The sequence below is a fragment of the Branchiostoma belcheri genome, unplaced genomic scaffold, assembly GCF_001625305.1.
Source record: "Branchiostoma belcheri isolate BF01 breed outbred unplaced genomic scaffold, Haploidv18h27 scaffold258, whole genome shotgun sequence".
Lineage (NCBI taxonomy): Eukaryota > Metazoa > Chordata > Leptocardii > Amphioxiformes > Branchiostomatidae > Branchiostoma > Branchiostoma belcheri.
In genome coordinates, this window is record NW_017803863.1 from 129,205 (window position 1) to 140,944 (window position 11,740).

The 11,740-nt window shown below is 41.5% G+C and overlaps 1 protein-coding gene across 2 annotated transcripts; it reads right to left on the minus strand.

The window, feature by feature from the left end:
- Positions 1-1,959: 1,959 nt before the first annotated feature.
- On the minus strand, positions 1,960-11,255 carry LOC109471757 (leucine-rich repeat-containing protein 75A-like). 2 transcript variants are annotated; one of them, XM_019771113.1, is made up of 8 exons: positions 10,958-11,255; positions 10,298-10,374; positions 9,316-9,382; positions 8,663-8,742; positions 6,518-6,636; positions 5,420-5,565; positions 4,408-4,551; positions 1,960-2,437 (listed from the first exon to the last, which is right to left on the minus strand). In XM_019771113.1, the coding sequence occupies exons 1-8, from the start codon at positions 11,006-11,008 to the stop codon at positions 2,246-2,248; spliced, it is 876 nt and encodes a 291-aa protein (XP_019626672.1). In that variant the 5' UTR covers positions 11,009-11,255; the 3' UTR covers positions 1,960-2,245. The 2 variants fall into 2 exon arrangements, with proteins under 2 accessions (XP_019626672.1, XP_019626671.1); XM_019771112.1 differs by having other exon boundaries at positions 5,420-5,568.
- Between the last annotated feature and the right edge of the window lie 485 nt (positions 11,256-11,740).

An 11,740-nucleotide genomic window follows, 5' to 3' on the forward strand; every position in this document is an offset into this window, starting at 1 on the left:
CTTTTAGGTTCCGGTTTGGAATTACTAGTAAATTTGACGTAATCCCAGAAAATAAGACGCAAATAAACCATACTTTTTCTTTGGTTTTGAGCTCTAGATTGTTCGGCTATCGCGTTATCTTTGTATGATCTTTTTTACCTCCCGAAAATTCCGTTTATCGTTTTATGGTGGCACAGTGCTGGTCGTCCAGCGAATGTGTCCTATGAGAGCGCGATAACGGTAATGCGGCCAGTCGGTACAGTCTATGTGCATTGGGATCGTGGAAAACGTATGCTCTATATTATCTTTTTATTATTAGGCCATGTGATTTGATTATATGGATGACATCCGCTGGGAACCCCAAAACTGATGCGAGCGTTCGAATAAAAAAAAGTTTGGCAAAAAAAAGTTGCCTACATTATGAAATCCAGGTGGCCATGAAGGTTGAACAAATGACAGAGTGTATTTTGTAAGTCTGCGACATAAGTATCGTTTTCCAATTTTTTTCTTCAATTTACAGCATATGAATTTGCTCATTTTCTAGCTACCTTAAACGATTTACAGTATGGTCGAAAACGGAGAAAATTCATGGGCGCGCGGATGTCATCCATGTAATCAAATCAATGGCCTTACAAAGAGAAAATATCAATTTTATGACCGTGTCAGTCAGTACAATCCTAAGAAAATCTACCTTTTCCATGCAGCGGCCTGAGAAAAAACTTGTTGTTTTGTTTAACGTTGAACGTAATTTTTCCCAAAATAACGTGTCCACTGAGCATGAGTCATCAGAAAAGTACGACTTTCCATCGCAAACCATTGAACTGTCTGCACTAGCCCCTTTCTAATCGCCCAAGTCATCACAATGTTCTGAACCGTGACATTCTGTACGTATAATGGTAATATTACAGTCGAATGGATTGTCAGTATTTGCGATCAGCAGTGAACAAAGGATTTCGGCCTCCTACTTAAGCCTACTTCCTTATAGGCAGTACCAACATATTATCATAAAAGTTCATCTGTGTTGGTAGTTACATGTTTAAAGTTAAAACTTTTGATCCAACACAAAGAAATCTCTCACCTAGAGCTTTCGTCACTCTGGTCTACCGCAGTAGACTGACCCAGTGAAGCTTGTCACGTGGCTTCTTTGAAGTGTGACGTCACACGGGGTCAAAGGTATCTGGTAGACGATGTCGTCCCCCGTCGCGGCTCAATGTCGGGTGATGTATATGGCCCTGATGTATATGGCTTCCTTCCCCTCTCAAGAAATAGTCCTGTTCAGTGTCCAAAATCCTTGGTGACTCTATGTGGATGTGTTGTCTACCAGATACCTTTGACCCAGTGTTGACGTCACACTTCAAAGAAGCCACATGACAAGCTTCACTGGGTCAGTCTACTGAGGAAGACCAGAGTGACTGGTCGAAAGCTCTATAGCTAGGTGAGAGAATTTTTTTTGTGTTGGACCAAAAGTTTTAACTTTAAACAGTATCAACATATGTCACGATCTGTTGACTTTCTGGCAAGATGGGACCGTGGATCGATTGCTTATAGGTAAGAAAGGAAAGGACAGAATGACAGCAGTCTGCAATGGATATCACAGTGAAAAACACCGTTCTTCCTATGCAGAGTTAGTACTTATCATCGTGCATGTGAAAAAGAGAAAATCAAATGTCACATTGACATGCTGGTGCGTTACACCTAAGGGCGGTTATACCAGCTATACCGATACAGGCATGCTTAGAAATGGGATGAATGGAACGAATGAAAATACAGACTACAGGCTGTACTGCATCATCTTGGATGGGTAAAAAACCCAATGACAGCTTTAACCAGAACAAGCAAGCTGAACGGAGGCGTGCTAAAACCGATTATGCAGTAGTTTGGCTGATTGACATTGCAATTATATACTTATGGGAAAGTGTCATAAAGGCGGTGACTTGTCCATCTGTAATTGATCACAACACACAGTTAGGAATCCAGCTGTAAGGTAAAATGTAGATTCTGTATTTTGTCATCAAGCGCTGACATCATGTGTTTCGGAACCATTCTACCAGAGTACCTTCATTTCCATACAACGACACTTGTTTTGGAGGGAGAAGACATGGACGTGTGGAATTAAAAATCATCAATATACCAACGATTTTGTGAGACTTGGTCTGCGTGTCTTTGTGTTACACCAAACCGCACCACAATCACCCAGTATCACATATCAGGGCCTGGTACGACTTGTATGTCATCTACTTTCATTCCGGCTAAATCTTTGTAAATCTCACACCAGCTGCAATGCTACGATATCTGGGTCTTCATAGTCTTCGTCGTCCACAGTTTCCACGATGGTGACCTGTCCGGTGGCCAGCTCCCTGCGTGCCGGCTGTCTGGCGTGTGGAGGCCACCTGGCCAGCAGGAGCTCACACAGTCCGCCCGGCATCACCGCGATGTTGTAGTTGTTTCCGAGGGAAATCTATCGTGAAGAAAAAAAAAGGTCATGATTTTACTTTGTTGGCATTCCTACACATTCCGTTAGGCCACAGCAAGTAATGTTTATGGATGACATCAGCGCGCGCATTGATTTTCGCCTGATTTTGGAGAAAAAAAACAAGAAATTTTGTTACCCTCTGACAGTGGTCAACATGCCGAAAATGGGCAAGGATGCCTGCTGCCATGCCGGAATGTGGATGGCAGATGAATATGAAGAGGAGACAAGACAAGGCTCTGATTTAATGTTGTGTTTCTTACTTTGATGCAGTGATATGCGATGTTGGCTGCGTATTGTGATGTTCCTACTGAATCAAAACCATTTGTACAATGATTGAGTCAACATTTTACATTGTAGGAACCTTTTTTTTCGGCCCGCCTTGTTTTTTTCGCCCGCTCGCATTAGATTTGGTATCTGCGGAGGATGTCATCCATAAAATTTACTTGCTGTGGCCTTATGACAATGACGTCTGCCCTATGCTACATTTCGGACTACGTACATACATACGTCTACTACATTTACATCTACCACGACTTTAGCTGGTGTGTTACGCCGAAAGGCGGTTATACCGGCTATACAGATACAGATACAGACTTAAAAATATGGCATACATGAATATTGCAATTGAGGCCTGTAGTGATAAGTAATCTTTCTCAAATGTTTTAGATCGCTATGCACGCTTGTGGACGTTTGGAATCGTTACGAAAGCTTTGTAGTCTGCATTACGTCGTTTTATAGACCGCAGTGTGTTGTACATGTAGCTCTGTCGGAATGTATCACATGGTTGTATACTCGTCGTTATTCTCGCGAGGCTAAAACATCTCTGGCATATTATCATGAAAGTTCGTCTGTGTTGGTAGTAATCATAGTAAAACGTCAAACTTTTTTTTGTAATTTTTATTGCATTTCAAAAAAAGATACATAACACATACAGAAAAACAAAAGGGCAAAGTTCAAGACTAAAAGTTTAACTTTATTCCAACACACAGTTTACAGAGAGATCAAATTTTCAACGACCACTGTCGCCTTCATCAGGATAATGAATGACCAATCACTTCACAACGTGATCTCGCGAGAGTTACGGTTTACAAACACGTGACCTTATTCACACGAGACTTTACTGATACGTGACGTAAGCAATTGATCAAAAGTGCCAGGTAGTTTATATCGTCCACCATCTTAAGTGAAGGCTGAATCTCTGGCATATTTGATGGAAACTTTTCACACGATGACCCCTGACTGAATAAAATCATGAGCGCCATACGAACGAGTACATGTACATCAGGGTTCAGTACGTGTGAGCAAGGCCGAAGAAAGTTTGCAGTTCATTTCTGTCCACCTTTTCAAAACATTATCTTTTCGAATACTCAGACAGAATTGATATGGAAAGGGCAGAATATACAGGAAGCTGTGAGCAGACTGAATTCGGATAAATATAATCCTTGCTTAGTACGTGCACGCTTTACCTAAGGCCACATCGACTTAATTTTATGGATGACATCCAGGCGCGCATTGATTTTCGCCTGTTCTCAAAAAAAAAAAGACCACGTCCTCCGAGGCTCTAGCCTGGCTCTAGGCATGGGCAGTCCATGGTAGTTATTGACAATGCAGAGCCGGTGGTACCTCTAGAGGATGGCACCCAGGCTACCGAAGCTCAACGACTCGAGAACTTAGTACATACGTACAGTGCAGATTCATAAATTCCGCAAAAAGTCAGTAAGTGCCGGCAAATTCACAATACTAGCTTTTAGCCATTTGTATTCATGCGATTTAGGAGCATTTTTTGGGGGGCCGGAATTTTTTTTCTATTCGCCCGCGCGCACTAGTCTGGGGGTCTTCATAGGATGTCATCCATAAAATAAAGTCGGTGTGGCCTAACATAGAATACCTACATTTGCCGACAGGTACGATCAAGTGGAGTTACCCGAACACTACAAACATAAACATATAATTACCTGTGTGAGACATGGACAAGCGCTGGGGTCCGACATGACGTGTACCAGCCCGTCTATCGTCTCCTTTCGCAGGTAATTTCCAACCAAGTCCAAACTCTGGAGGGCCTGCATTTTCTGCAGAGTCGGTAGGAGGCGCTGCAGTCCCTGTAAGGCCGTAGGAAAATATACATGGCAAGATGTGCACAAAAGTCATTAGAATTTCTTACGGCTTTTCTACCAGAGAAAAGGAAAATAGGTGTACTTGGACCACACAGCGAAAATGTTTTGAAAGATACTGTGATGTGGTGTTTTATTCAAACTATTTTCTGGTCATTTTTTTTTTATTGTAGAAAGTTGAATCAACCCAATCCCATAGCAAACTGATAGCTGTGGGGCAAAATGCGATATTGCTGACTTGTTCGTATTGTAGGCTAGTTCTATAGTTACATGTATTGTTGGTACCAAAACATAAACGGACCTGAGTATGAAATAATGACGATGAAAATGTGCTAAGAAATGGCAGTGAATGTTAATATCAGACAAATTTTCTCATCAAGAATATTTCGTTTTGGAGCTGTAAAATTGCATTGGGTGCCATAAAGACTATTTGCCTGTAATGGATAAGGCAACACCATCTTAATTTCTTGGTTAACGGATTCGCCCGCTTCATTGTTTTCTGATTTGCAAAAACAATTCAGAATCAACTGCAAAATGCTCATATTTTGCCCTGAACAGTTGAAAACAGTCCTTTTCTTCCTAGTTGCAAGGAGGTTGTCTTTTTTTAACTCTATGCTAGTTGTTACAGTTATTCCATCTTTCAGTGCAGTGGTATCATTAAAAGTACAAGTACATTGTTTAAATTTTGAACCAGCCTGGTGTGTTGACTTCATGTCTCCTATTGTACCATTTTGGGCCATAATAGGATGCCTAGGCCTGTTTTTTTTTCGCCAGCCCACTCCATTATTTTTCTAGAAAAATCCGTTAACCAAGAAATTAAATTGGTGTGCCCTAAGATTTTATGAGCGGTACGTACGCGGTCTGTGAGTCTGTTATAGCTGAGGTCCAGGTGAGTCATGGTGTCCATGTTGGCGTCTAAAACCTTGCTTAGTTTTAGTAGCTTTTTATCATTCAACATGGCGCCGCACAAGGACAGAGCTTCCAATCCCCTGAAGTCAGCTGCTACTGAAACAAGAATACGTACGCAGTATTTCTGTAGTTTATTCTTATCCAACACAAATACCAACTAGAACGGTAACATTTGCAAAGCAAATGCATAATGTTTACCTTCGCATATGGTCTGCTCTGTTTATTCTTACTCAAATACATTCATATATATGGTCAGACAAGAGTATAAGTCCCTCCTACTATAAAATTGCAACATTATGTAACCCAACACCAGTTACCGTGGTGAGAGACGACAACAAATCAGGTCATTGGCCACGTCATAGGTCAGTGTTTGGAATGGAAGAAGAAGAAGAAACGTATCAAAAACAACATGTTTTCCTTCGGTAAACATAATCACTCGCCATACAGGCCATCCCCTCTGAACAGGGTGGCGGACGGTATAGTCTCCCGGACATGTCAGCGTATTGAACAAATTTTTATGCTTACGCTCCAGATGTTTATACGGTTATAATTTCATACAAAGGATGCAAATAATAATAAATGGTTTATTGGCCAAACATCACCCGTGCAATCGCAGCCTTATAGTGCTGAATTGATGCAGGGTTTACAATGGTACAATGATACTAATGGTAATAATACACATAATAAGAACATAATACACATGATACATATTTGTTCCACATTTTTGTGGAACTGCCGCAAGGGTCTGTGCGGCTGCCATTCGGCGCCACAAGGTGCCCTCAATACGACTTTCCCCAACCGAAGTTAGGTACCCATTCACACCTGGGTGGAGTGAGGAAAGTCGTGTAAAGTGCCTTTCCCAAGGACACAACGTCGGGCGCATGTCCAGACATGTCCTGGGTACGACTCGGGATCGAACTCGGGTCTCCCGGTTCACGGTCGAATGATCTACCACTACGCCACCCGACGCCACCCAAAACCAAATGGAAACGCCCTGGTTAAGCATTGCCTGGGCGTACCCGCAGAGTTTACAGTCAATACGTACACATGAAGTCAAACCTCTTCTTGCCGCAGACGCTGGCGGGCGGGCTGAGATGTCTGATGAAGTTGGTACACTCCATCTGTAGAGACTCCGGGTCCTGCTGCTTCAGGAGTAGGTTCAGCCTGGGGAACAGCAATGGGCCATTTCACACAGTCTGTGCAGTTCTTACAAAATTTGTACATTTAATTATGCATTTATTTTGCATTTAATCATGTACAACTCTCTCTCAGCTACCTAAACACAAAAAAAAAAAATGATGAAAATACGTTGTTCAGGACTTTCTGGACTTATTGGCTTTTAAAGATTTCGCCAGAAAGTCCCCTGCAGTTCCAGAACAAACTGCTTGGGGGATCAAACTCACACCACTTATTCCTTTATTCCTGACAGGATAAGCTATCTGTCACCAAAAAGTCAAGACCATAGCTTGTTCAGGATAAAAGATACAAAAACCGGAAGTTCTGCTGCAGTACCAAGGTCATCCACCAGGAGGCCCATATTTGACCTTGACCTTTGTCTTCCTAAGACTTAAAAACATACCAAATATCATCATAATCCATAAAGGCGTTATGAAGTTATGCTGACTACAAATGTGCGGAAACACAAACACACAGACAGACACGCCAAAAACAATACCTCCATTTCTAATGGAGGTAACAATGGCACCCACATATAAAAGAGAAGGTTGCAGCCATGGGAGCATTAAAAGTAGCCTGAGTGCCATCCGGCTCCTAACCAGACTACGTTGAATAATATAATTGTAGTAGACTCTCATATCATTGTACCTTCCTTTTTATACATGTTGTTTACAATTGCATTTGCAATTAGCCCTCGGGCATGTACATGAATTTGTAATAAACTTTCATCATCGTCTATTATTGATAAGGCCCCACCAATAAATTTTTATGGATGACGTCCGCGCGCGCATTGATTTTGGCCTGTTTCCAGACAAAAACACAAGAAATTCCGCTTCCTGTAACTATGACTAAAGAGCCAGGACAGTGCAATTGCAAGATGTGATGAAAGGAAAGAAACAGGGCAGGACGACAACTGCCGCTCCACTGATTTATTGCTGTTTTCATGACCAAGAAGATTTGTAGGTTGGTGCACTGTGTTTTCTCATTCAATTTGTGTTCTAACATTTGTCGTCCCTTAACATACTCAAAATCTTGTTTTTTCGGCCCTTGCTAATTTTTTTTTGCGCTCTTGCATTAGATTTAGGGTCTCCGGAGGACATCAACCATAAAAATTACTTGGTGTGGCCCTAATCTATTCTGAGCTCAAGAAAACTTAGGAAAACTCTAGACATGGAAGAAGAATCAACAACATATGATTCTATCATGAAAGTTCATCTGTGTAAGGTTAAAAGTTCCAACACAAAAAATTCTCTCACCTAGAGCTTTCAACCAGTCATTCTGGTCTTCCTCAGTAGACTGACCCAGGGCAAAGGTCACTATTTGGCGCATGCCCAGAGGGCCCAGTGTGAGACCCCTTTGATAACCGCATCAAAACCAACTGAAAACATCCTTTTTTTTTGGTATGTGTTTATAAATGGTGGCATTTTCCAGCTGGAGAGTAATTTTTCTTTCTGTTTTGTTGAAAAAACTGGCTTTTAGTCTTGTTTTGGCTGCTTGTTAGAGCTCTAAAACAAATCTGTTATTGTTGTGTTTTGGTGGTCTCCCTAGGGGTCAGAGGTCATTCTCTCAATGTTTTCATTTTCCCTACTATTTTACGCTGGTCAGAAAGTGAAATTTTTGGACTAAATGGACAATTTGGAGGTTGGACTACCCTGTCAATGTGACTTTTCCACAGTTGAACACTCAGGTAGGTAGTTTTTGACAGCTTATTTTTGGTATGTTTACAATGCAAGTCTATGGGACTTTGAAATGGTGGGCTGTGCCCCCCAGTGAAGCTTGTCACGAAGCCACGTGACAAGCCTCACTGGGTCAGTCTACTGAGGAAGACCAGAGTGACTGGTCGAAAGCTCTAGCTGAGAACTTTTTTGTGTTGGACCGAAAGTTTTAACTTTAAACAACATATGATTTTGATCTGAAAAAAGAACACGGGGCAGCAGTTTGGGCTTTAAGGGGTACACGATTAATGCAATGTCCAGAAACATCGCCGGTCTCAAGATATAATATAAATATTCACCTTGTGATGAACCCTGCTGTCTTCTGGTCCACAAGAAAACTGTTGGCGTCTTGCACCTCTGGGTCTTCTAACGCACATATCTGGTGATGACCGGAGAAGTAAAGGTCATCTCAAGGCAAAAGTCAAAAGATCGGACGTGGATCGTTTTACATGTTTGTCAGTATTCTTTGTTACAACTAAGGCGACAGCAAGTAATTTTAATGTATGACATCAGCGTGCACATTGATTTTCGCCTGATTTTGGAAAAAAAACAAGAAATTTTGTTGCCTTCTGACAGTGGCCAATATGCCGAAAATGGGTAAAGATTTCTGTTGCCTTGCTGGAAGGTGGATGGCTGATAACTATGAAGAGAGGAGACAAGGAAAGGCTCTGATTTAATGTTAATCGTAATTTGTTTCTTACTTTGAGACAGTGATATGTGATACTGGCTGTGTATATGTGATGTTCCTACTGAATCAAAATCATTTGTACAAATATTGAGTCAAAATTTTAAATTGTATGAATCTTGTTTTTTCGCCCGGCCTTTTTTTTCAACCGCTCGCATTAGATTTGGAGTCTGCGGAGGATGTCATCCATGAAATTTACTTGCTGTGACCTAAACAATCAACAACAAAAAATATGTTTGAGTGTGCAGCTATAGCCAGCACCGTTACCTTTCTAAGGTCCGTCAGAATATCCAGGGCCCGCTCGGAATGACCCCTCAGCGCCAGGCTACAAAACCTGTGGGCAGGGTATGAAGTAACAAATGGTATTTTTTAACGGAGTGGTTCAATGCAAGGCCTATACGACCACTTCTCGGCATTAAACTAGAAATATGAGAGAAACATGGCTATGTCAAGAGATGGCGGTGAACGTTTGATTTGAAAGCCTGTAGATTGTAGGTTGGTGGGAAACACTTGTCAGGGAGGGAATTCCAAAGCTTGGCCGTACGGGGAAAGAAACTGTCACTGTAAAAACATTTCGAACAGGGAATTCGGACGGTGAAGTTGTGTGAGTATGACGTACATGAATAGTTTCATCAGGTTGGTAAGTCACTGAGTAAAGAGATTATTTTCAGTAGAGTCTTTTTTAAAGATTTAGTTGTATAAAAAGAGTCTCTTTACTCAGTATGACGTATAACTGTAGATCTTAAGATGAAGCATATGGGAACGCAACAAATTACACTCAATACGGAGGGGAAGTATAATTTAAAAATTATACTTTCCCGTATTGAGTGTAATTTGTTGCGTTCCCATATGCTTCATGTGTGTATGTACGTAGATGTTTGTAGATTCGGTACATGTATGCTTGTAGATTGGGTATCCGTATGCACTAGGTAGATTGGGTGCACGTATATGTATAGGGTACATGTAACGTTATGTAGATTAGGCACATGGAAAGTAGATTGTATACATGCACTATGTATGTAGATTGGGTTCATGTATGCATGCATGTAACGTTAGAGTGGGTACATGTAGATTCTGTATGTAGATTGGATACATGTTTGTATGTAGATTGGGTACATGTATGTGTGTTACACCGAAGGGCGGTTATACCGGCAATACCGATACAGATACAGATGTATGTAGATTGGATACATGTATGTATGTAGATTGGGAACATGCATGCATGAGGTTAACAGATATGGAATGTTACCTTCTGATGACAGACACACGCAGCCGCCAGGGGTCGCCCGTGATCTCCCATGTCTCGTGTCTTCCCCTGTGGTTAGTCTACAAGAGTTACACTAAAGTTAGCACGTTATTTACAACTGGCAAAAACCCACTGTACATTCTATTATTGGCCAAATCTCGTATCACGGAGCTACTTGAATAAATCAAACCAAGACGTATAGCAGCTACAATGACATGGATAACACTATCTAATAGGGAATTAAGCTTATAGAATGTTGGGTTATGTATGAGGTTTTGTTTTAAAGTAATCTTTAAGTTCGAATTAATTCGTAAACTCCGGTCTAAAGTGTTCCTGGTATTGGGGAATCTAGACATCATGGTGAACATTCTTTGTTGAATTTTGGTGTACATTACTGCCATATCGTTACAATGTCTAGTGTTATATTGATGATGATCTGAATTTAGGCTAAAAAGGTGTTTGAATTGATCTGTAAGACAGGAACTAGAATGAACTATTTTATGTACGAAGAGAGAGAGATCTGCAGCTTATTTATATCATACACGGACATCAGATTCAACTTACAAAACATCACTGATCCATTCTTATGGAAGTATCGTTGTTACTTATGTCCAACACTAGACAGACAACAATCGAGATTGTTAAATAAAAAATCTTGCTCACCCCTCCATTCTCCTGTACCCATAATCCCAGAGTACTTTTCTTGTTCCCCATCGGAGTCACATGTCCGTGTTTGGGAGGGTTGTGAAACACAGACCAGGTCCAAAGCGCGGCGAGTCTCTTTACTTTATTTTATTTACGTTTGTTTACTGCTCAACATTCAAGATGCGGGACGCGTCGAACGAGTTTTTGTTTCTCCGGCGACGTTAATTGTTTGACCCAGTTTGTGACGTCACAAGAGTCGGGGCGGCCCAATCGCGATCGTTCTAGAGCATAAATGTGTCGTTGTTGTTGTCTCTGTTCATCCGCTCTCGTTCGTCGGAAGAATGGACCTACCACATTATTATTACGTCACAGTTTGTTTACCGCAATGAATGCCAGTCAATCGACGTTTATATTGTACAGGGGTGCGTATTGTAGCGCAGTGTGTGTTTGTGTAGCGTTAGCCTAATATAAGGCCTTTTTACAGTACTACTTTCGTCTAATGTCACAACTAAATCACCCATTACGGCATGCAATGCTGTGTCAACAAAACTAGACGCAGCAAAAATCAAACGCACCTGACTTTGAAAACTTGACTGTGTGCTCTATATGCTATTTGTGCTGCATGGACCGGTCGCTACCGTGGTTCGTTCGAGTGGGCCGAGAAATTCTGAAAGACGCGGCAAATTTAGGAGCACGTGTAGATCCGCGTTGCGATTGGTTAGGGCAGATCAAGTTTACACTGTGATTGGACAAGTCGTGCCCCGCCCGTGCTCAACACGCGATAGAAGTCCACTTGGACAT

What these genes read in the sequence shown, in the direction of transcription:
- LOC109471757 (XM_019771112.1), bottom strand. Translation starts at nt 11,008, where the DNA reads ATGGGGAACAAGAAAAGTACTCTGGGATTATGGGTACAGGAGAATGGA. An exon ending in TTCTGACGGACCTTAGAAAG is followed by an intron (nt 8,743 to 9,315) that starts GTAACGGTGCTG and finishes GGTCATCACCAG; the next exon opens with ATATGTGCGTTAGAAGACCC. An exon ending in ACAGCAGGGTTCATCACAAG is followed by an intron (nt 6,637 to 8,662) that starts GTGAATATTTAT and finishes GCTGTTCCCCAG; the next exon opens with GCTGAACCTACTCCTGAAGC.